The following is a 24,163-nucleotide window of genomic DNA, read 5'->3' on the forward strand; positions in this document are numbered from 1 at the left end:
AAAGAGGATAACCAATGGGACAGTGCTATACCGGGGTACAAACTATATCGCAATGACAGAGAGGAGCACTCGGGAGGTGGTGTGGTACTTTATGTCCAGGATGGCATAGAGTCCAACAGGATAAACATCCTGCACGAGACTAAGTGCACAATTGAATCTTTATGAGTAGAAATCCCTTGTGTGCCGGGGAAGACTATAGTGATAGGAGTATACTACCGTCCACCTGGTCAAGATTGTGAAACTGACAGTGAAATGCTAAGAGAAATTAGGGAAGCTAACCAAATTGGTAGTGCAGTAATAATGGGAGACTTCAATTAGCCAAATCAGAGAAGTGCAGATCATAGAATTTTAGTCCTGATCAAAGGAGATTCCAAACATTTTATGCAAAGAACAATTTATAAATTTTATTGCGGCAACTCCACTGCATAATAATATCACAGAAAACAATTTTCAAGGTGCCCCAACACGGTCCCGTGTTTCGCCGGTGGCTGCATCGGGGGGAACCAACAAAGATTCAATCAATCTGTAAATTTAAAATAGTTAAAGATCAGGACATAAACAATGGACTGAAGCTGATGTACAACTTAAAACAGTAGCAAATAACATACCTGAGTACGGAGTGTTCACAAGATGGCAGGGAGTGCATTTACCCTCAATACAAACAGGTATTTTAAAGGCAGAATTTGGGCGCCAAACTGCAGGTGAATTGATCACCTTTCTCGCGGGAACCAATCACCGGTTCCCAAGAGGCAAAGCGCCCAAGCAGGTCCACAGACGGACAACCAGTGACGGTGTAATGAGTAAACAAATTTACGTGAATAAGTGCCATTCAATTACCCCAATATTGACTGGGTAAATGTATCATTGGGACACGCTAGAGAGATAAAATTCCTGGATGGAATAAATGATAGCTTTATGGAGCAATTGGTTCAGGAACCGATGAGAGAGGGAGCAATTTTAGATCGAATTCTCAGTGGAGAACAGGATTTGGTGAGAGAGGTAACGGTGGTGGGGCCACTTGGCAATAGTGATCATAATATAATCAAATTTGATTTAATGACTGGAAGGGGGACAGTAAGTAAATCCATGTCTCTCGTGCTAAACTTTCAAAAGGGAAACTTTGATAAAATGAGAAAAATAGTTAGAAAAAACTGAAAGGAGCAACTACAAAAGTAAAAAGTGTGCAAGAGGCGTGGTCATTGTTAAAAAATACCATCCTAGAAGCACAATCCAGATGTATTCCACACATTAAGAATGGTGGAAAGAAGGCAAAACGATTACCGGCATAAAAGAGGAGGTGAAAGAAGCTATTTTAGCCAAAAGATCTTCATTCAAAAATTGGAAGAAGGATCCAACAGAAGAAAATAGGATAATGCATAAACATTGGCAAGTTAAATGTAAGACATTGATAAGACAGGCTAAGAGAGAATTTGAAAAGAAGCTGGCCGTAGAGGCAAAAACTCACAGTAAAAACTTTTTAAAATATATCTGAAGCAGAAAGCCTGTGAGGGAGTCAGTTGGACTGTTAGATGATCGAGGGGTTAAAGGGGCACTTAGAGAAGATAAGGCCATCACGGAAAGATTAAATGATTTCTTTTCTTTGGTGTTTACTGAAGAGGATGTTGGAGAGATACCCGTACTGGAGAAGGTTTTCATGGGTAATGATTCAGATGGACTGAACCAAATCACGGTGAACCTAGAAGATGTGGTAGACCTGATTAACAAACTTAAGAGTAGTAAATCACCTGGACCAGATGGTATACACCCCAGAGTTCTGAAGGTACTAAAAAATGAAATTTCAGACCTATTAGTAAAAATTTGTAAGCTGTCATAAAAATCATCCATTGTACCTGAAGACTGCAGGATAGCTAATGTAACCCCCATATATAAAAAGGGCTCCAGGGGTAATCCGGGAAACTACAGACCAGTTAGCCTGACTTCAGTGCCAGGAAAAATAGTGGAAAGTATTCTAAACATCAAAATCACAGAACATATAGAAAGACATGGTTTAATGGAACAAAGTCAGCATGGCTTTACCCAACGCAATTCTTGTCTCACAAATCTGCTTTACTTTTTTGAAGGAGTTAATAAACATTTGGATAAAGGTGAACATGTAGATGCAGTATACTTGGATTTTCAGAAGGCATTTGACAAAGTTTCCTTCTAGGAAAAGTAAAAAGTCATGGGATAGGTGGCGATGTCCTTTGTGGATTGCAAACTGGCTAAAAGACAGGAAACAGAGAGTAGAACTAAATGGACAATTTTCTCAGTGGAAGGGAGTGGGCAGTGGAGTGCCTCAGGGATCTGTATTGGGACCCTTACTTTTCAATATATTTATAAACGATCTGGAAAGAAATACGACAAGTGAGATAATCAAATTTTCAGATGACACAAAATTGTTCAGAGTAGTTAAATCACAAGCAGATTGTGATAAATTGCAGGAAGACCTTGTGAGGCTGGAAAATTGGGCATCAAAATGGCAGATGAAATTTAATGTGGACAAGTGCATGGTGATGAATATAGGGAAAAATAACCCATGCTATAATTACACAATGTTAGGTTCCATATTAGGTGCTACAACCCAAGAAAGAGATCTAGGCGTCATAGTGGATAACACATTGAAATCGTCGGTTCAGTGTGCTACAGCAGTCAAAAAAGCAAACAATTTTGGGAATTATTAGAAAGGGAATGGTGAATAAAACGGAAAATGTCATAATGCCTCTGTATCGCTCCATGGTGAGACCGCACCTTGAATATTGTGTACAGTTCTGGTCGCCGCATCTCAAAAAAAGATATAATTGCGATGGAGAAGGTACAGAGAAGGGCGACCAAAATGATAAAGGGAATGGGACAGATCCCCTACGAGGAAAGGCTGAAGAGGTTAGGGCTGTTCAGCATGGAGAAGAGACAGCTGAGGGGGAATATGAGAGAAGTGTTTAAAATCATGAGAAGTCTAGAACGGGTAGATGTGAATTAGTTATTTACTCTTTCGGATAATAGAAAGACTAGGGGGCACTCCATGAAGTTAGCATGTGGCACATATAAAACTAATCGGAGAAAGTTCTTTTTCACTCAACGCACAATTAAACTCTGGAATTTGTTGCCAGAAGATGTGGTTAATGCAGTTAGTATAGCTGTGTTTAAAAAAGGATTGGATAAGTTCTTGGAGGAGAAGTCCATTACATGCTATTAAGTTCACTTAGAGAATAGCCACTGCCAATTGCAACGGTAACATGGAATATACTTAGTTTTTGGGTACTTGCCAGGTTCTTATGGCCTGGATTGGCCACTATTGGAAACAGGATGCTGGGCTTGATGGACCCTTGGTCTGACCCAGTATGGCATGCTCTTATGTGGTCTAAAGGGTAACAAGTAAGGGATTTACCTTTGTTATAATTTATTTCCAATTATATTAAGTTATTGCGATATGATGCTATGTTTCTGTACAAAGTGTATACTTTGATGTTTATTTTGAAAATTCAATAAAATATAAATTAAAAAAAAAAAGTGAATCTGGTTCCTATTCACAAAAGTGGAAGTAAAGAGGAGGCTGGGAACTACAGACCAGTTAGTCTGACTTCTGTGGTGAGCAAATTAATGGAATTGCTGCTAAATTCTGGAATTCAGTGGAGTAGAAGACCAGAGGTAGGTCTTATCAGACAAATCTGATCAATTTCTTTGAGTGGGTCACCAAAGAGTTGAATCAGGAGAGCACTAGATGTAGTGTAATTGGATTTCAGTAAGACCTTTGCCCTGGTTGCCGATAGGTGACTTATAAATTAATTGAGCACTCTTGATATGGGACCTAAAGTGACTGAATGGATGAGAAAGCGGATGAGTGGGAGATGAAAAAGGAGGGGAGGGGAAGAGGGGGGACCATAGAGACAGTTGTTGAGGAGCATAATTAGATCAGCATCACTACTAATAAGGTTTCTAAATGGGATGTGTCTCACTCTATAGCTAACTCTGTCTCCCTTCTGTGTAGTAGTGCTATGGTGCAAATAGCTAGTGCAACAGAGTACACTTTTCTATATTCCAGGCCCCACAAGTACACAATGTACACATCTGGGTGCTGAAATGGGGTTGAGGATTGGAGCAGGAAGTAAACAGACAAGTCCAGGAGGAGGCCAAAGGTCAGGACTGGTGGTGAAGAGAGCAGAGTACTCCGCATATTGTGGCAGTAAATCCAGGGAGGCTGTGGCAAGGAACATCGAGAGAGGATGCCTAACAGGAAGAAGGAACACCTGGTGGCAATGAGAACTCCATTTGGCCAGCTGGAGAGTCTCCCAGTCGATAATGGGGGAGTGCTGCTGAACCACGGTAACCCGAGGACAATAGGATGAATCATCTTAACAATAACGTGGAATGTTATCTCCTCGAGATGCAGCATGCCGGTCCAGAGACGCATGGGGAGAGTGGTCCTGGTAACTTGACCTGGGAGGGGGTACCCGGAGATCACCAGTAGAGTGTTTCGTAGTATCTTGGGCAAGTTTAGGTGGTCAATCAAGCTCTTCATAATAATATTCCCTCCTGCGCCTGAGTCTATAAGGGCCAGGGTGGAGAATTCTTGCTGATTCATGAGAAGGGCTACTGAAAGGGGGAGCAGGATCCATAAAGCCTAGAACCACCTCCCCAGATGGTCCTAGGCCCTGGGAGTTTCCCAGCTTCTCAGGATATTGGGCTAAGAAGTGGCCTTTCCCCGCACAGTACAAGCACAGGCTCATCACACACTGATGCTGCCTCTCTTCAGGAGGCTTCGCCCCAGCTGCATTGGTTCTTCCTGCCTTGTTCTTCTGAATGCCAGAATCAGGGTCATCAGTGGCCGGGGAAGGGTGCCAAGGTGATAGGTCTGCACGGTATCCACAACTCCTGGGAGTGTTGCTGGAGGCGGCAATCCACTCTGCTGGCTAGGTTCATAAGAGCATCCAAGGACTCCCGGAGTTCCCAGGTCACCAGCTCATCCTTGATGCCTGAGGATAGACCCTCCAGAAAAATACTTCTCAGGCTGGCCTCCTGCCAATTCAATTTGGTGGCCTTGGTGAGAAATTCTATGGCATAGTCCGTCAATGGCTGTGCTCCTTGGCGGAGGTACAGGATATCAGAGCTGATGGCAGACAGACAGCGAGACTCATTGAAAGTCTGTTTGAACACTTGAATGAAGCATTGTAGGTCCTGGAGGAGTGGGTCCCCTCATTCCCATAGAGGGGATGCCCAGGCCAATACTTTACCATTCAGGAGGGAGAAGATAAAGGTGGTCTTAACGGTATCCAAGGGGAACTGCATGGACTGTAGTGTGAAGTGCATGAAACACTGGTTGAAAAATCCCTGACATTGCTTGGGGTCACCAGCATACTGGGGAGGAGCCACTAACTGTAGGTTGGCCACTGCAGGCACCACTGGAGTGGGAGGTGTGTTTGTGGCTGTGGAAGCATCGAGGCAGAAGTTCAGATGTTCCATTGAGGCAACCAACATCTCCAAAAACTGTTGCTGTTGCTGAATCTTCATGGCCAGGCCTGGGATAGCCTGGAGGCCCGAAAGATCCGCCGAGTCCATGGCCTCAGCAAACTGTTACACGGAGTGGACTCTTGGGCTGGGGTGAGGTTGACGCTACCTGCAGAAAGGAGTCCTCATCGTCAGTAGGTGGTGCAGGTGATGTGGAAACCCAACAGGGCCTTCACCCACACCAGCCCTTGTTTCCTGCAGGTTGAGCCCTTGGGTACCGGGGATGGTTGGAAAGGTCTCCAAACAACAAATCCAAGGGTGATGGCAGATAAGTGGAATGCAGAAGACAGGCTGAAGATTGGACAGGCAGCAAATAGACGAGTCCAGGAGGGGGCCAAAGGTCAGGGCTGGTGGTGAAGAGAGCAGAGTCCAGAAAACAGGCAGAAGGTCAGGGCAGGCAGCAGACAATCTGAAGTCAGTGGAACATACCAAGGTCAGGCCAGAGAATCAGTCCAAAGAACGGGAGCACGGAGTCAAGATCAGGAACATGGAAGCAAGACCAAGAACATGGAGGCAGGATCACCACGCTGAGCAACTCACTACTCATAAGAGTTTGATCTATTGCTGAGGCAAGGGTTGGGCAGCAGGGGCTGCCTTAAAAAGTGCTGTGGGCTGACGTCAGCATCCGGAGCCGCAGGAAGTTTTCCCGCCGCAGTCCCTTTAAGTTTTGCAGAGAGCCGCATGCGCATGCCTAGTGGCGGCTGAGGCAGGAAGTGCAACAGCAGCAGTGTCGGCGCCCCACCGCACTGGAAGGAAGCAATGATGGCTACTCAGGGACGTCATGAAGGGGCCCGGACTGGCTAGGAGGGGGAGTGTGGCTGGCCGTGTGGTTCTACGGCCAGCCATCACAACATCTTCTTAGGAAAAGAAAATGACAACAGCTGCTTTCTTATTCTAATATGCACAGCTATGCATTAGCTTTTTTTCGGATCAGACGTATTTGTTCTGATACAATAGAATTTGAAAAGCAAGCTCGTGAGATATGGCTTCGCTTTAAATCTAGAGGTTATCCAACTAAAGCGATTAATAATGCATATAAGCGAACTAAATTCTATGACTGACAATCTCTATTACAATATAAACCTAGAAAGGAAAATTCTCAGTTTGCGTTTTAAAACAGACTACAGCAATGGCAGTGATTGCATCATCAATCCACAAACACTGGCATGTGTACTGTCTCTGCATGAGGTTTTCCTGGAACCCCTTTTGATTGTTACTACATGGGGGAACAATATACGGGACAGGGTTGTTCATGTTCAACTACAAGCCTTCTCGGAAAGGGAAGAAGTGGGACACTTTAAATGCGGACAATGTTCTCATTGTGTAAACTGCATTGAAAGTGAAGATTGGATAGATCCCACATTTGTAGTATATGCATTAATATGCACCTGCCCGATGATTTATGTTGGACGTACTACTCGTTCAATACGGGTTTGACTAAGCAAACATAAATCACGCTTAAAGAACAAGCAGCTTTCAGCCCCAATCATGCAATATTGAATACAGTATGATCACAGTTTTATGCAGTTAAAATGGACCATTATAGATCATGTGAGCATTTCAACTAGAGGGGGGATAGAGTGATTAAATTGAATTATCGGGTGGCATTTTGGATTTTTACTTTAAGAATGAAAACTCCAGGGGGTTTAAATGAAGAATTGGATTGGTTCACTTTGGAGTATTCATGTCAGTTGCTTGTTTCTGATTGGTCAGTTTTTTATTCTTCTGGGTAGTACATATTGGTCATCTTAAAAAGGATATGGCGTCTGGAATAGTCAAGAAGTGAAGCTTATGGAACAGCACACCTTATTGAGTTAACAATTCGTGAAATGATTTGGATAAAGAAGTCGACGGATTAAAGACAAAACATCCCCTGAGGAAAGACTATGGATGTCTGAAATGTGGCCTTGTTGGGAGGGCTGTAAATTTTTGATTCACGTCGAATTTAACTTTTCTGATTTAGAAAGGGAAACGCGCTTGAGAGCATATTGACTAGTATGAAAATAGACAGAAGTTATGGAACTGTAAGATTAAATATTTAAAATTGTGAACTGAGATGTACACAATTTTTATTTAAAAAAAAAAAAGTGTCCTTTGATAAAAACAACAACACATTAATTGGATTGATTTATCATGCTCAGAAATATAAAACAGCTGAAGGTTGGAGGGTTGATGATTAAAACATGATTATATCATTACTGGATGGTAACGCTTAAACGATATAAAACCTTTAAACATTTTTTTCATAATTTTTTTTCATAGTGGTGATTTAATTGATAGCACAGGTTATGTGTTTCTTTAATTAAGGATTTTTTTAAAGTTGTTAAAAGAGAGTAGATAGTTGAGGTAGCATATTTGGAGTCGATTATAGTTGGTTAATCCCTCAGTGAAAATTTTGACATGCTTTGGTATATTATGTTGAATTCACTGTACATTAGAAGACATCGTGGAAGCGTGGAAACAGATTTATAGCTTCTTAGTCGCACATATATCTGACATTAAGAATGAGCAATCATTATTTTCTGAAGCTGAAATGACCAATCATGAATCTTTATGGGAGGAATTCATGCGATTAAGTAAAAAGTTAATTCGCGTGGAATTGCATGGCACAACATTAGTGGAATATATTAAACAGATTATTCCACATGGTCTACGGATTCAAAAAGAACCAATTTTATTTAGTGACAATGTTGAATTCACTAAGACCTGGATTGCAATTTTAAATAAGTGTTCATTAGACCTAATGTTGCTGATAGGAGGTCAGGTTAAAAATGGAGTGGCATTAACATCACAAATACAGGATAAAATTGATCAAGAAAAATGGAGTTGTATAATTTTGAAGAAAAATTGAAAGAATTTAAATATAATTTGGAACAGTTGAAAGGGTCAATTAAAAATATGAAAATTAACAAGTTTAAATGAGATCAAGCAGATTATAAAGCTGAAACAGTATATATGTGGTGGGGTACCAAAATTCAGAGTGGATTATCTAAGAAAGTTTGTTTCAATTTTTCATCAGATGAGAATTCCAGTGGCTCCGATGAATTTGAAAATAGCAATCAAGAAAATATTGATACAGGGGATCAGAGTAATTGTTTAACCAATCGAGGAGGAAGAGGCACATGACGCCCGTTTTGAGGCTGCCCACACAATACAGATTTAGTGGATACGGGCACACAGGGAAAGGAGCATTCATGTGCAGTCCAAGAAAGCAGTGATAAATTTGTCAGCTGTTCCTTTGTCTGCGACTCAATCAGAAATATTAAATCATGGACTTTCATTTGTACCAACCACTGGACATTCTCCTTTTGATTGCTGTATAGCATTATAATGGTTCTTTCGGAAATTAAATTTGAAAGTATATTTTTCACATGTACCTAACAGTGATAGTATTTGATCTATCGATTGTACATCCTTGTTCTACTTGGAACCCTCTGGGTCCATGTGATCCTTTTATTCGTACATTCCATCAATTAGTATTACAGGATCTTTCTATGTATGAAGCCTGCAATCATAAATGGTATCATAACTTATCTCGTGAACTTCATGATGCATTCATTTCACTGGCACAATCTCCCCAAACCAGTGGACAAAGATGGGGTAGTTCTGGTACAGGATCATTCACAGTATACCACTCTTATGCTCCAACATTTGAACAATTCCAAATATTACTTAAGGTTGACGATTGACCTGACTAAAGCATTGATTAACGTATTAAATCAGTGTTGAAAACAGCTAGGGGTCTAACGGAAAGGAATGTAAATATTTAGTAGCTGTATTCACACATCAAAGGAGATGCAAAATAATAAATAAGGTCCAAAGCATGGGTAGATTTGTAATGAAAAATTATTTCAAATTTATTTTGACACTCATTTAATTCGGCAACTCCATTGCTCATCCGTCAAAAATATACAGTTCTCGACCAGGTACCCCAACACGAATCCCATGTTTCGCCAGAAGGCTGCGTCAGGAGGGACAGTAGACAATATATATTTCAACAACTGAAATGTAAACACAAAAAATAAGCTTAAAAGAACTTTAAACTAAAGTAGGACCAAAATAGTACATGGTATACCATAAGAATATTTTGCCAACAAACATACCTTGTATGTAGAGCCACATTTAAATAGGCATGGAGAGCGGGTGGCACAGACAGACAGAAACATTTAAAGGGACTGACATTTGGCGTGAAAAAATCAGCCAATGAGAAAGCAACAGCTCAAGAAAGATACAACCGATCGTAGAGTGAATAATGTAAGATGACAAAACTAGAGTAAGCAATACAGAGTAACAGAAAACAAAGGAATTACACGAAATATTGCCATTCTATTTCATTGTTCAAACCCTTGGGGGCAAGACAGTCCAATCTGTGAATCAATTTTTTTTCTCTACGGATCAGCATTTCAGAGAAGTTGCCACCCTTATTTATTATTTTGCATCTCCTTTGATGGATGGATATTTATTATTTAGAGTGCAATCTCTCCTGCTCCATTTTTTCGTTTTTAATATTTTGTAGCTGCACATCCTCGTGTACCTGTTATTTATTCCGTGCTGAAAATTCATGAAAATGTGATTAATCCTCCTATTCGACCAATTATTGTTGGAGCTTGCGTTGGCTTTGACATCAAGGAACATCAGGAAGACTATGGAGGTATGAAGATACAGGATTCACGGAAGTCCATGGAGCTGGAAACAAGGAATCCTTGGGAGAAGTAGCCCAGGAGGACTAGCTCCTTGCCGAAGCAAGGACTGACTGATGGAGAAGCCCTTTTATAGGGCAGGAAGACAGGCAACTCCCTGGGAGGAGTTCCGATGGGCCACACCTGGCTGGCCCTTTAAAAGAAGGAAGAAGGGGGAGCCTGAATTGGAGGTGAGAGGGGCCTCCAGGTATTGCCGCTATCTCGAATTGACCCAGGACATCACGGGTCGTAGCCCCTGGAACAGCTGAGAGGACTTGGTCCTCGGGAACGAGAACGAGGCTGAGTGACGTCACCGGAGCGTCCGCTCCTACAAATTGGGCAGTGGATGCTGTATTACCTGGGGAGCCTGAATTGGAGGTGAGAGGGGCCTCCAGGTATTGCCGCTATCTCGAATTGACCCAGGACATCACGGGTCGTAGCCCCTGGAACAGCTGAGAGGACTTGGTCCTCGGGAACGAGAACGAGGCTGAGTGACGTCACCGGAGCGTCCGCTCCTACAAATTGGGCAGTGGTCTGCGCACCGCCGCCGTCGGTGCGCGCTGCCTAAGCCGCGCGTTCCGAAGGGGCGCGCGGCTTGGTCCGGCTTAGGCTGGCGTAGGCTGGAAGGCTGCCACGGATTTTGGTATCGGAACCTGAATCCCCTATAGCCTCCTAAACCTTGATGTCAATTGGCGGAACTGTGAGTAAATCCCTTAAACTGTTATATTACTTATCTGCTTACATTTATGCCTCACACGAAAAGAAAAGGCAAAGTCAGGCAGGATGCCTCTACCCCTGTCAGGCCGGGTCCTATACAAACAACTTTAAGGGGATTTTACACACCTACAGCTGTTATGACCCCGGAGTGTCCCATTACAATGGGGGAATGTGAGCAAGTTTCCCCATTGTCGGGAGAAATAAGCCTTAGTCCCGGGGTACCAACAACTCCTTTACCACCAATCAGCGGTGCAGATACCATTGGTCTAGGATCACTGCAACTGCGGACAGAGTATATTGCAGTGAACCCGTTAGAGGAAGCTCAAGAGGGGAAAGCTGCACTGCCAAAGAAAATGGAGGGGGTTTCCCCATTTTCTCAAATGAAGGATCAGAGAACTGGAGTAGCCAATGAGAGACTCTTGGCAACTGGAGGAGCCATGTTTGCCCCTACTCTGGAGAATACCTCAGAACAGGAATCCTTAAATTTATGGACAAAACCCTCTACCTCTAGTGCTATGCTAGGTGAAACGAAACAGATATCGCTAGAAATGTTATGGACTGCAATAATGTCTCTGCAAAAAAATGTTGAAAACATGAATATCAATATTAAAGATGTGCAAACTACATTACTGAATTTGAGCCCTATGGTAATAAATAATGGAACGACTCTTAAGAAGGTAGAATCAGATATTATTAAGATTAAAGAAGTACAGACAACAATAATTAAGGGTGAAAATATTTTATCTAGAAAAATTGAAAATATGGAGAATGTTGTTCGTTACTCAAATCTTTGATTTGTAAATTTTCCTAAATGTAGGATGATTTCCCCAGTAGAACAGTTAAAAAACTATTTTATAGAAGTTTTGTCATTCTCTTCTGATAATCTTCCGTTGGTTAAATGTGCATATTTTTTGAATGAAAGAAACCAAAATCTTAATATACCATCACAAGAGTCTATTTTGAATGTTACTGATCTGATAGAGTCTTCATTCAGTGCACAGATAGAGAAAAGGGGAACTCTAATTGTTAAATTTGCCCTCTCTTTGGACAGGGATAAAGTATTAAACCATTTTATGCAGAATAGATCCTCTCTCTATCTAGGCCAGAAGCTATGGGTCTATCCAAACGTAGCAAAAGATACTCAATCGAGAAGGAGAAAGTTTATTGCCTTAGCTGGTATAGCCAGAACATATGGGATACAGATAATCATACGATTCCCATGCAAATGCACTATGAAGGTCGATGGTTTAAAATATGTGTATTATGAACCTTCAGAATTAGAAAGATTCCTGGAAGAACGTAGAACTCAGAGGGGGGAGGCTGGTTCCTCAAATTGAATTAAGTTGGTATTTAAGAAGTTTCCATATCGTTCTGTCATATGTGTTTAAATGCTTTTTATAAAAATGGTTTGCTCATCGGGCTCCCCCCAATATATAGTAACTGGAAACTAGGAAGCTATGTAAAATTTTTATGTTTTTTTGTGATTGAACCTATTGTTTCCTAAAAAGTTAAATGTAAAAATTGGATACAAATTAAGTGATTTACTTTGTAAATTGAAATCAGAAATAAAGAATTAAAAAAAAAAAAAAGAAGGAAGAAGCCGCAGGCCCACCCCTTAGGAAGGAGGGGCAGGACCCTGGATAGCGGCCATGCTGCCACTGCAATGCTGAGTCGGAGAGGAGATGGAGCAGGCCTCAGGGCAGGCCTGACGAGGAGCGGCAGCGTCCAAGCTGCAAGTAGGTTCCGGGAGCAGCTCCTTTGCTGCAGGAAATGTTGTGGATGTGGCCTCAATGCCGCAGGAGGAGATGGCGGCGGCAGCCACCGGGCCGCAGAGGAAAAGACAAGTGCGGCTCCTTGCCACGAAAGGAACCTCGGCACGGCTCCTGCCTAGCTAGTACGATGGTGGCCCCGGGCCGCGAGAATCAGGCAAGACCCCGGCTTTGCGGCTTCCGACCGCACAGGTAAGCACCTCCCATGGCTCCTGCTATGGGAGGAGCGCAACAGTACTCCCCCTCAAAGGGGGTCCTCTCCCCTCCTCAGGAGGTCCAGGAAGGACAACTGGAACTGAGATGGTGCAGGCACCTCCTGCAGGTTGTATGGAAGAACAACATGGAAGAGACCAAAGGACCAGGGAGTGCACAATGGGAAGAAGAAAACATGGAACAAGTACAGGCAAATGGAACAAGAACAGGTAAATCAGGGGAGCAAAAAACAAGACAAGCAACAGCAGAGCACAGGAACAAGACAAGAAACAGGGGAGCACAGGAACAAGACAAGAAACAGTGGAGCACAGGAACAAGCAAAATAGCAGAGCAAAAGAACAAACAAAACAGCGGAGTGCAGGAACAGGACAAGGAACAGCGAAGCAAGAGGAAACAAGGAACATGGAAACAAAAGAACAGTGGAGAGCAAAGCAAGAATACAACAATGGAGCGTAGAACAAGAACAAGGAACAAATGGGGAACAACAAGAACAAGAGAACAACAGGACTAGGAAGAAGAGAACAACAAGGAACAAGACCAAGGAAGACAAAGGTGGGAATCCAGGGTGGGATCAGGCTATGACAGCAAACATCAAGTGGAGCACAGGCGCCTCCTGCGGGTCGTGGAACCCCATCCTGGAATTGTCAAGGACAGGAAGTCTGGATGCAGGCTCTTCCTGCAGGTCGTGGGAACTAGATAGCTGGCGCCTCCAGCAGGTCATGGATTCAAGAGAACTGGCGCCTCCAGCAGGTTGTAGAATCAAGAGAGCTGGTGCCTCCAGCAGGTCATGGAAAGTCCAAAAAAGTTTTTTCTGGAGCCCAGGACTAGACCCGGGACAAGGACAGTCCCACCTGACACATGGCTTTGGAAATCTGTTGGAGCTTGCGTCGGCCTCAAACTCGGGATGTTCAAGGCTTGGCCCTCCTGTTGAGCTGACAATGGGTCAGAGCACAACCAAGGGATGTCCAGGATGGAACAATGAGAATGTGTGCCCTTGCGGTGAAGACTGTCCAAGTCTGGGAATCAGGAACCTCGAATCCTCCACCGACCTGCACACCCATGAGACCACCAACGCAATGGTGATCTCTAAATGGTCCTCCGGCCATTCAAAGCCCTTTCGGACCTGCCACAGGGTGTAGCAGAGGTTGCAGGCTGGACATAGGTCACGGTGGAAGAATGTCATAGGCATTGGAGTTTGGAGTGACGACTGGAACTTGGAACGAAGACAGGAAACAAGAGGGATGAGCAAGACCCTCAGGCACCCTCCACTGCACATGGGGCTGGTCGCGGACCACACTGTCCCCTTCGTGCCCTACATAGTTGGATGGCTGGTTGCGGACGACGAGGAGATCGGGAAGGTTCAGGAAGACTCATAGCACAGGTTAGTGGAAACCCCTCAGATCCTCCGGAGTCAGGACTTGGGAAACAAGATAAAACCTTGGAGCTTCGAAACTCAGAGTAAAAGCAGGGAATCTCCAGAGGCACAGGTCCCTCCAGACCTGGAGCACTAGGACTGGGAACATGATGGAACTTGGGACATCAGGACATCGAGGAACTGAGGAAGACTATGGAGGCACGAAGATACAGGATACACGGAAGTCCATGGATGAAATCAGGATGCCAGGAAGGAGCTGGAAACAAGGAGTCCTTGGGAGAAGTAGCCCAGGAGGACTAGCTCCTTGCTGAAGCAAGGACAGACTGACGTCCAGCATTCCCACTTCCAGATGGTCCACGTTGGGACCATCTGGAAGTGGGAATGCTGATGAAGAGGGAGAGAGAGCCATACAAATCTCACCTGTGTTTATCACAGGGGGAAATGGGGCCCCCCCATTGGTAACTCCAGGGACTGGAGGAGAAAATCCTATACCAAACTCTCAATCAGCAGGAAGCATGACTCGCCCTGCATCGGTGACGCTGGAAACGCTGTGGGAAATGATGGCAGCCATGTCTATAAATATTAAGACATTGGAAGGGAAAATTGATATGGTATACAATAAGCATGAACTAGACTTTCTACAAACTCAATCACAGTTTAAAGAAACTAATGATAGAATTAAGTACCTGGAAAATCAAGAAAAGAAGTTTAATTTGGCAGTAGTAAAAGATAGGGAAGCCATGACTAGGCGAATTGAAATGTTGGAAAATAGTTCAAAGAAACTTAATTTAAGATTTTTGAATTTCCCGAGTTGTTGGTGAGGAGCCCTTAATTACTCTGAAAAAAATTTGGGTAGAGCAATTTGGATTCTCCCTGGAACAAACGCCTGTAATTAACAATTGCTATTTTCTCCCAGTAAGAAGGGATTTACCAGGTACAGAGTTGTCTCAGGGTGACCTCTCTATTTTTTTAGAGGACTCCTCAAATAATGTAATAAGCTGGGGTACGCTATTGGTATCTTTTTATTCCACAGCTGATGTTAATGCAGTAATGAAAAAATACTTTAACAAATTTCCAATTTCCTATCTTCAAAAACCAATAAAAGTCTTTCCAGATCTAGCTTTTTCCACCCAATCAAGACGAAAAGCCTTTTTTGGCCTATCGTCAGGATGTAATATCATTAGGATTTTCATTTCAATTACGATTCCCTTGTAAGTGTATTGTAAAAAGACAGGATGATATATTTATCTTTTTTTGTTCCCGACCAATTAAAGACATTTCTAAATCAGATGAGACAGTCTACCTCTACCCCAGCTGCCAGTTAAGAAAAGAAAAGAAGGTTCAGGATATGCTAATTGTGTATTAAAATATATTTCCTGATAATTTTCTCCCATATTAGAACTAAAGTCCCTCCATTTGTTTGATAAAAAGAATGGAAAGGTTAACAAACTTTATCTTATTTTCTTTTTTCTTTAATTAATATCTTATATGTTTATTTGTTTATTTTATTTGTTAATTATTCATTGATATTTCAATTATGCAATCCTTGTTTGAATGTATATTAAAAATTGATAAATAAAGAATTAAAAAAAAAAAGACTGCCTCTGGCTCCAGCAAACCGACTTGGCAATGTTTCCCACATTCTTGTTTCAGCGTTCCTGTTGCAGCGTTCTTGCTCCTGCACTCTGATCCCAGATCTCCGGTCCCAGTGCCTCTGCTCCGGTTCCAGTCCTCGCCCGCTTCGGGCCCATCTCTCGCTTCTGACCTCAGACCATACCTGACCTATGCCTACTACTGCCTGCCTCTGACCTTGGACCGGACCTGACCAACGCCTCCTTTTGCCTGCCTCTGACCGGACCTGACCACTGCCTTTTGCTGCTTTCCTCTGACCCCGGACTGGACCTTACCATACCTCCTTCTGCCTACCTCCAGCCTTGACTGACCCCTGCCGGTCTGGCCTCTGGTTCCTGCTCCAGTCCCTACGGATCAGGCTTGACCTGCCTCTCGCCTACCTCGGGCTCACAGCCCCGAAACATCTGTCTCTTCTGGCCACTCTCCGGGGACCAGCTGCGCAGAGGCCCATCTAAGAGCAGCCGGCCCCAGCATCCAAGGGCTCAACCTGCGGGGAATGAGGGCTGGTAGTGGCGAAGCTTCTGTTGGCCTCTGTTTCCCGTTCGGCCTTGCCTCCCGATGGTAGGAACCTGTGGGGTCCGTCCCCACAGGTAGCACCAACACCATCTTGGGCCAAGGGTCCACAATCTCTAAGAAATTTCCAAGTCCATGGACACGGTGGAGGCTTCCACTTTGCAGGCCATTCCAGGCCTGGCCCAGAAAATCCTCGCGCAACAGAAGGTTTTGGAAACTCTTGTGACAGCAGTGGAAAATCTTGGGATCTGCGTAGACTCCTCCGTCTCGGCAGGCCCACCTGCACCTCCTGCCCCAAGCTACGTGGCTCTCATGCCGACCCCCTGAACCGTCATACTGCTTCCAGCACCTCCACGCTTCTCCTGGGATCCTCAACAGTGCCAAGGCTTCTAAACCATTGCAACATGCATTTCTGCCTATAATCCACACTTTTCCCGGATGAGATGATGAAGACCACCTACATCCTCTCACTTCTGGATGGGAAAGCCCTGACCTGGTCTTTGCCCTTGTGGAAGTGCACAGATCCTGTCCTATGGGACCTGCCTGGCTTTCTGGCCCTCTTTTGCTCTGTTTTCGATGACCTGGGTTGGCAGTTGGCCTCCGGTTCCACCTTTCTCCTCATACGCCATGGTTTTCGACCCTTGACGGATTATGTCATTGAATTCCAGACCCTGGCTTCAGAACTCCACCTGGTGGTAGACTGCTTGCGTTCCATTTTCCTCGAGGGATTGGCCGCGCGGATAAAGGATGAACTAGCGGCCCACAAGTTGCCCAGCTCTCTGGACGCCCTCATCGATCTCGCCGGGCACATAGACTGATGTCTCCAAGAGCGCTCCCATGAGTTGCAGTCCTCTAAGAAGCACTCTCCTGCCTCTCAACGCCTCCGGTGTTCCCCTTCTCCCAAATCTGGCCCTTTCTCATTTGGGTTGCCCGGGGAGGAACCCATGCAACTGGGCTGTGGCAAGCTCACACTGGAGGCATGCCTTCGATGCCAATAGACCAGCTTCTGTTTGTATTGTGGAGGGTCTGGCCATGTGATAGCTCGCTGTCTGGTGCGGCCGGTAAAATCCCGGGCCTAGGTTCTGACGGGAGACTGTTCCTAGGCCTGACTTCACCAACACCTCCACTAACCCTTCCAGTGAACCTCTCGGTAGGAAGCCGAGACTTCCACACCCTTTTCCTGGTGGACTCTGGAGCAGGGGGCAACTTTATCCTGAAGCAACTGGTAGAACATCTCCAGATTCTCACCTGCTGCTCCACGGTGCCCCTTGTAATCTCTTCCATCCAAGGCGAACCCTTGCCAGGCAGGGTCACTCACACTAGTGCTCCACTCAGACTCCGCCTCGGCTCCCTGCATGTGGAGCTCCTAATATTCCACGTTCTCAACAAGGCCATACACCCCTTTGTCCTCGGCCGGCCCTGGCTTCAGCAACGCTCTCCCCAGTTCGATTGGACCGTGCTGCAACTGTCCCGCTGGGGCCTGTCCTGCCACACCTCTTTCCTGGAAGCTGTCACCCCTCAACATTGTCTAGCGACCTCGCTTCTTCCTTCTGGCCTGCCACCCCAGTACGCGTCCTTCTCGGACATCTTTTCCAAGAAGGCTGCAGACACTCTGCCACCTCATCACTCCTACGACTGCGCCATTAATTTCATACCTTACACTGAACCTCCCCTGGGCAGGATTTACCCGCTGTCTCCCCAGAGACCTGGGCTATGTCTGAATATGTCTGTGAAAATCTGTCCAAGGGCTTCATATGCCAATCTACCTCTTCTGCGGGAGCAGACCTTTTCTTTGTGGGGAAGAAGGATGGGACGCTTCGCCCCTGCATCGACTATCACGGCCTAAACACCATTACTCTAAAGGACCGCTATCCCCTGCCGCTTATTGCAGAACTCTTCGACTGACTCCAAGGGGCCAAAGTATTCTCCAAATTGGATCTTCGAGGGCCTTATAATCTGGTCCGTACCTGGAAGGGTGATAAATGGAAGACGGCCTTCAACACCAGAGATTGCCATTACAAATATCTAGTGATGCCTTTTGGTATTTGTAATGAGCCAGCCGTCTTCCAAAACCTGATGAATGAGGTATTCCGGGACATGCTGTATGAGTGCATGGCGGTATACCTCTATGACATCCTGGTATTTTTCAAAGACCTTCAGACCCACCGCCAGGATGTCTCCCATGTCCTCCAACACCTCTGGGAGAACTAGCTGTTTGCTAAACTAGAAAAATGCTCCTTTGAGAAGGAGAGCTTACCGTTTCTGGGCTAAATTGTCTCCAGTCAGTGCTTCCAGATGGACCCAGAGAAACTCAAAAGCATTCGGGATTGGCCGCAGTCCTGTGGCCTGCATCCCTACAGAGGTTCCTTGGCTTCGCGAACTACTACCGTTCCTTCATCCATAGCTACCCGAAGCAGGTGGCCCCCCTCAAGACCCTAACCCATAAGGGGGCGAACCCTATTCGGTGGCCTCCCAATGTCATAGCTGCCTTCCAAAACCTAAAGGCTGCCTTCCTCCGGGAACCCTGCTTCTGGCAACCAGACCCTCGTGCCCCTTCATTGTGGAGGTAGATGCCTTCTCCGAAGGAGTAGGGGTGGTCTTGAGCCAATACTCCATCACTAACACTTTCCACCCCTGCTCCTCTTCTCTAAGCAGTTCTCTCCAGTGGAACAGAATTACATCTTAGGCGACAAAGAGCTCCTAGCTATCAAACTCGCCTTTGAGGAATGGTGCCCTTGGCTAGAAGGAGCCCAGCACCAAAATCACTGTTTACACTGACCACAAAAATTTAGAATACCTGCACTGGGTACAATGCCTCAACCCACGCCAAGCTCATTGGGCCCTTTTCTTCACCCGCTTTAACGTTGTGCTGTGTTTCTGGCTCAATGACAAAAACCTCAGGGCAGACGCCCTCTCACGGTCCTTCACCACCGAAGATTCGATTGATCCTCCTTGACACATCATTGATCTGGCCAGGGTCTTGCTTGGCGTCACCACTCCCATTCTTCCTAGGAAGATGCTTGTTCCACGCAGACTCAGTAATAAAGTGCTCTTTTGGGCCCATGATTCCCATGTAGCAGGCCACCCTGGACAAGCCCGGACTCTCGCCTCTCTCCAACGTTATTACTGGTGACCTGACATGAAGAATGACGTCCAATCCTACAGCCAGTCCTGCCACACCTTCACCCAACACAAACTCCCAGTAGGCCGGCCCTGGGGACTGCTCCATCCTCTGCCGGTTCCCAACGAGTCCTGGACTCACATCTCAACATTTTTCATTGTTGACCTCCCGCTCTCCGACGGCAATACTACCATCTGGGTGATAGTGGATCGCTTCTCTAAGATGGCACATTTCATCACCCTACCTGGCCTTCCCTCAGCCCCACAACTAGCCCAGCTCTTCGTCCGCCACGTCTTCCGACTCCATGAGCTACCCAAACACATCCTCTCCGACCGCGGGACTCAGTTCACCGCCAAATACTGGAGGTCCCTCTGCAAAACATTTGACATCACATTGGATTTTATGACTGCCTACCATCCCCAGGCTAATGGGCAGGCAGAAAGGATGAACCACACCCTAAAACAATCTCTCTGCGCCTATGTCAATACCAGACAAAAGAACTGGGTGGAACTGCTCCTCTGAGCAGAACTTGCTCTCAACTCACATCCTTCCTCAGCCACGAGCTCCTCGCTCTTTCAGTGGTCTACAGGAGACAGCCACTCCCTCCGCTACCTCTGTCGGTGCCCTCACCTGTGGCACAGTTGACCGCCCATGAATTACATCACCCATGAATTACACCACCAATTACAACAATTGCTATGCAAAGCAGGGCAAAAGGCCAAGAAGTTTGTCCGACGCCCATTGCAGAGCAAGTCCTGGCGAGAGGGTATGGCTCAGCACTTGGTACATCCACCTCAAACTCCATTCCATGTGTCTTGTACCATGATGCATCAGGCCCTTCCCGGTACTTCGCTGCCTAGGCCCCGTAACTTATCAACTCCGTTTACCACCCTTGCTAAGGATCCATAACTCCTTCCACATTTCTCTCCTGAAACTCCTGGTGCTATCTTGGCCTTCAAGGAAATCACCTGAGCCACAACCACTCTCCTCCGAGTCTGACATCACCTACCAAGTGCATGATGTCCTGGATGTGAGAAAACATGATAAAAAATGGGAGTATTTGCTCACCTGGGAAGGTTTTGGCCCTGAAGAAGATGTTGAAAAACATTGAAGACAATGGATAATTGTATATAAGATAGACTCTACCGTACACAGCAGCAGACATGGTAAACATTACTAATCAAGGACCTATGGACTTGGCGTATATAGTCTTTCTTACTTTAGAAATGGATTCCTAACAAACAGAACATTCTAGTTGTGACAGACCAGATATGAACAGGCATGCCACACCAGGGACCAGAGAGCAGAGACTATTGCCCAAGTATTATGGGAGAAATTCTTTGTAAACTATGGACTCCCAGCTTGTTTACACTCTGACCAGGGGAGGGATTTTGAAAGCAAACTCATTAAAGAGATGTTGCAGGTGGCTGGTGTTAGGAAGTCACATACCTCTGCCTATCATCCCCAAGGAGACCCTCAGCTTGAGAGGTTTAAAAGGACACTTGTTGGGAACAAGTATGTGATCTATTTGGTGCATACTTACAACTGCACATACAATGATGCTACAGGGTTTTAACCCTATGGGTCACTGATTCAGACTATTGAAAGCAATGTGAAGAAGCTAAAAGGACAATTGGGGGTAGGATATAAGTTGGCTGTAGAGTTTGCCTACAAACTGAGCTAGAGAAACAAACATTGATATGACCAGAAGGTGAGGCATAATGACTTGACAGCAGGGGACAGAGTACATTTGACAACTGGGGGTTGGTTGGGAGACAAAATTGCTAAAGGTGGAAGTCTACCCCTTATGTTGTTGAGGAAAAATTGAACAATCTGCTATTTATAGGGTATGGCCAGAGTGAGGTGAAAGACCAATAAAATGGTACATAGAAACCATCTCCTGATCATTGGACTGTTGGTATTTCCCCGAGAGAAGTTCCAAGCTATAGCTGATCCTCCTCCACCTCAATCAAGAAGGAGGGGAACAGTAAGATCTGAGACCCAACCTCTTTGGGAGTGTGACAGTAATCTCCATCAGAAATTGGTAGGGACCCTTGAGTATCGATTGAAATACAGACATAGTAGATATAATAGTGAGGATTCAGAAGGAGAGTTAGATGGGGGAAATATGAGATACCTTGAAGCCATATTGGACAGACCATACCCCAAACTAACAGGCACATGATGGTGACTTAGTAAGACAATTCCCAGGGATGGAAACCCAGGAGAGAGAAATCCAAGAAGCTTCCAAAAGTAAAGATGGAACTGAGGGTAGTACAGATGATAAGAGAGGGAAGATCCCCTGGAACAAGAAAGGAAAAGAGATGCCACATACACCCCCAGAGAGAATCAGAAACTATAGAGGCTGAGGAATTTGTTCCATTGCCACTCCGAGAGCCAAGAAGGACAGGCAGGTCTGTGAAGTCTACAGTAAGGTTCACTTATGATAGCCCTGTAAACCCAGAGAATGTCCCCCTGATAGTAGCCAACAAACAGGTGACTGCCTATTACCAAAAAAGAATGAAGGAATGCCTTGAGACTTTAGTCTAAAGGGGAGGTACTGCTAGAGAGTGGTGTCTTGTTGAGGACAAAAAGAAATTTAAGTAGGGGAGAATGAACCCCCCTGCCCAAATGAGAGGAGGAGTAAACAACATGCTACTATTTAAGTGAACTGCAACAGAATAAGAGGGTAATGCAGCTATGTAAAATGAGCCACCTGCCCAGGAAAACCAGAGTGAGATTGAAAAGATTGCCAGACCCCTTACTGTGAAGGTGCTTAAATGAACAGATGAATCAGGGACTCAGGTTGAAAATTTGCATGTCACAGCCCCCTTGACTACTACTGGTAACTTATAGTGAAACATCACAAAGGATAGCAAATTCCTAAGATAGAGAACTTTGGCCTGGATTTATCAAAATGTGGTAAGTACCGCATGCGATAGCAAAAGGGGCGTGTTTTATGCTAATATAGTATTTATCGCATTTTGCGATAATTACCTGTGCGAAGAGCTAAGTTAGTGCACTTTGCGATACCATTTCAGATTCTGCGATAAGTGCCAAACCTGATGTATTTCCTGCATTCAACCACTGGGGGACCAGTTTTTCAATGATCCCAGACACAGAGAGAGAGAGAGAGAGAGAGAGAGAGAAATAAGCCCACTCTCCGCCCCTAACTCCTCCCATTTTTTGAATTTGCATCACACCATACGATATGGTGCGATCGCATGCGGTAAACACATTTTTGCATGTGTTAAAGGCCTATTGCATGCAAAAATGAGGCTTTTCGCATGCGATAAGCCCTTAACGCATGCGAAAACGCCTTACCGCATTTTGAAAAATGACCCCCTTTGATTGAAAAAGTCCTACATTATAGAATTCTGACACAGAAGGATTGGTGAGAGACGTACTGAAAATCAGCCCTAGGAAGCAAACAGATTCTCACCCTGACTAACAAGAGGAGTCAAGACCCTTGGGTACCTAGTTTTCAGACAACAGAAGAAAAAGTCCAGGCAGGATGGAAGTGTTTGTACATATTCTCTTTCATAGTTCAGTATGGGCCTTGGACTTTTGGCTGAGAGGAAATTATTACTCCAGTATGAGTAACAGTGAATGCCTTTCCATGAGTTTAGCTGAGCTTGAATCATTGAAAGTTGAGATTGTTGAAGCCCTGAATAACTGAGCAATAAACAAGCCATGAGCTTAGTGTAACTATGAACCCAAGAAAGATAAAACCCTCTTACAGGAGAAGAAGAGCCTAAGCATAACTACAGCTCTGGAAGTGGAGTTAGTTCCCCCCAGTAGGACTGGGACCACAGTGCCAAATAGGGTGTTGACCTCAGGTCCCCTACAGGAAAAAGGACCCAAGTGGCAGATCAGGAGGTAATTTTGGGTCCCCCAGGAGGAAGAGGACCCCATCAGTGGATCAGGAGTTGAGCCCAGGTCCCCTTGAGGAAGAGAATCCTAGTGGCAGTTCAGGAGGTGACCCCAGGTCCCCCAGGAGGAAGGGTAACTCAGCAGTGGATCAAGATTTTATGCCAAGTCCCCCATGAGGAAGGGGAAGCCAGAAGTGGACCAAGAGGCAGAGTCAGGTTCCGCAAGAATGTGGGGTTGTGTCCCTCAGGAGGGTGTGCACTCCAGCGGTGGACCAGGAGGTGGAATCAAGTTGCCCAGGAGAAAAAGGACCCTAGTGGTGGATTGGAAGTTGACGAAAGGTCCCCCATGAAGAAGTGGACTCCAACCGCGGACCAAGAGGTGGAATCAGGTCTCCCAGGAGAGTGTGGACTCCAGCGGTAGACTAGAAGGTGGAGTCAGATTGGCCAGGAGCGTGAGGACCAGGAGGCAGATTCACATCCCCCAGAAGGGCAGGGACCCCAGCAGCAAAACAGAAGGCAGAGTTGAGTCCCCTAAAGAGGGCACTGACCTGTCAGAACAGAAGTGGCTCAGAAGAGCTGGCAGCAATTTAGACATAATGAACTCCAGCCCACCCCAGCTCTCCACTGCCTAGCAGCCTGGTTGCATCTTTTCACATGAGTGAGACTTGGGATAAAAGGGGGAGGATAATAATAATAATACTTGATAAAGTGGGAACACAAGAGGTCCCTCTTATTCTATATGGTGGTATAATGTGGTGACCAATAACCCC

The 24,163-nt window shown here is 45.3% G+C and overlaps 1 protein-coding gene across 5 annotated transcripts in view; it reads right to left on the bottom strand.

The window, feature by feature from the left end:
* Positions 1-24,163, bottom strand: part of B4GALNT2 (beta-1,4-N-acetyl-galactosaminyltransferase 2) — a 412,142-nt gene that overhangs the window by 20,738 nt on the left and 367,241 nt on the right. The window contains exon 11 of one of the 5 annotated variants that reach the window (XM_029605963.1): positions 9,331-9,503. The exons of the other annotated variants lie outside the window; for them this stretch is intronic. Within the exon in view, the coding sequence (XP_029461823.1) occupies positions 9,469-9,503 (35 nt within the window). The 3' untranslated portion in view covers positions 9,331-9,468. Of the gene's footprint in view, positions 1-9,330; positions 9,504-24,163 lie in introns of those variants that run through there. 5 annotated transcript variants of the gene reach the window in all.

The sequence above is a fragment of the Rhinatrema bivittatum genome, chromosome 6 (assembly GCF_901001135.1).
Source record: "Rhinatrema bivittatum chromosome 6, aRhiBiv1.1, whole genome shotgun sequence".
Classification (NCBI taxonomy): domain Eukaryota; kingdom Metazoa; phylum Chordata; class Amphibia; order Gymnophiona; family Rhinatrematidae; genus Rhinatrema; species Rhinatrema bivittatum.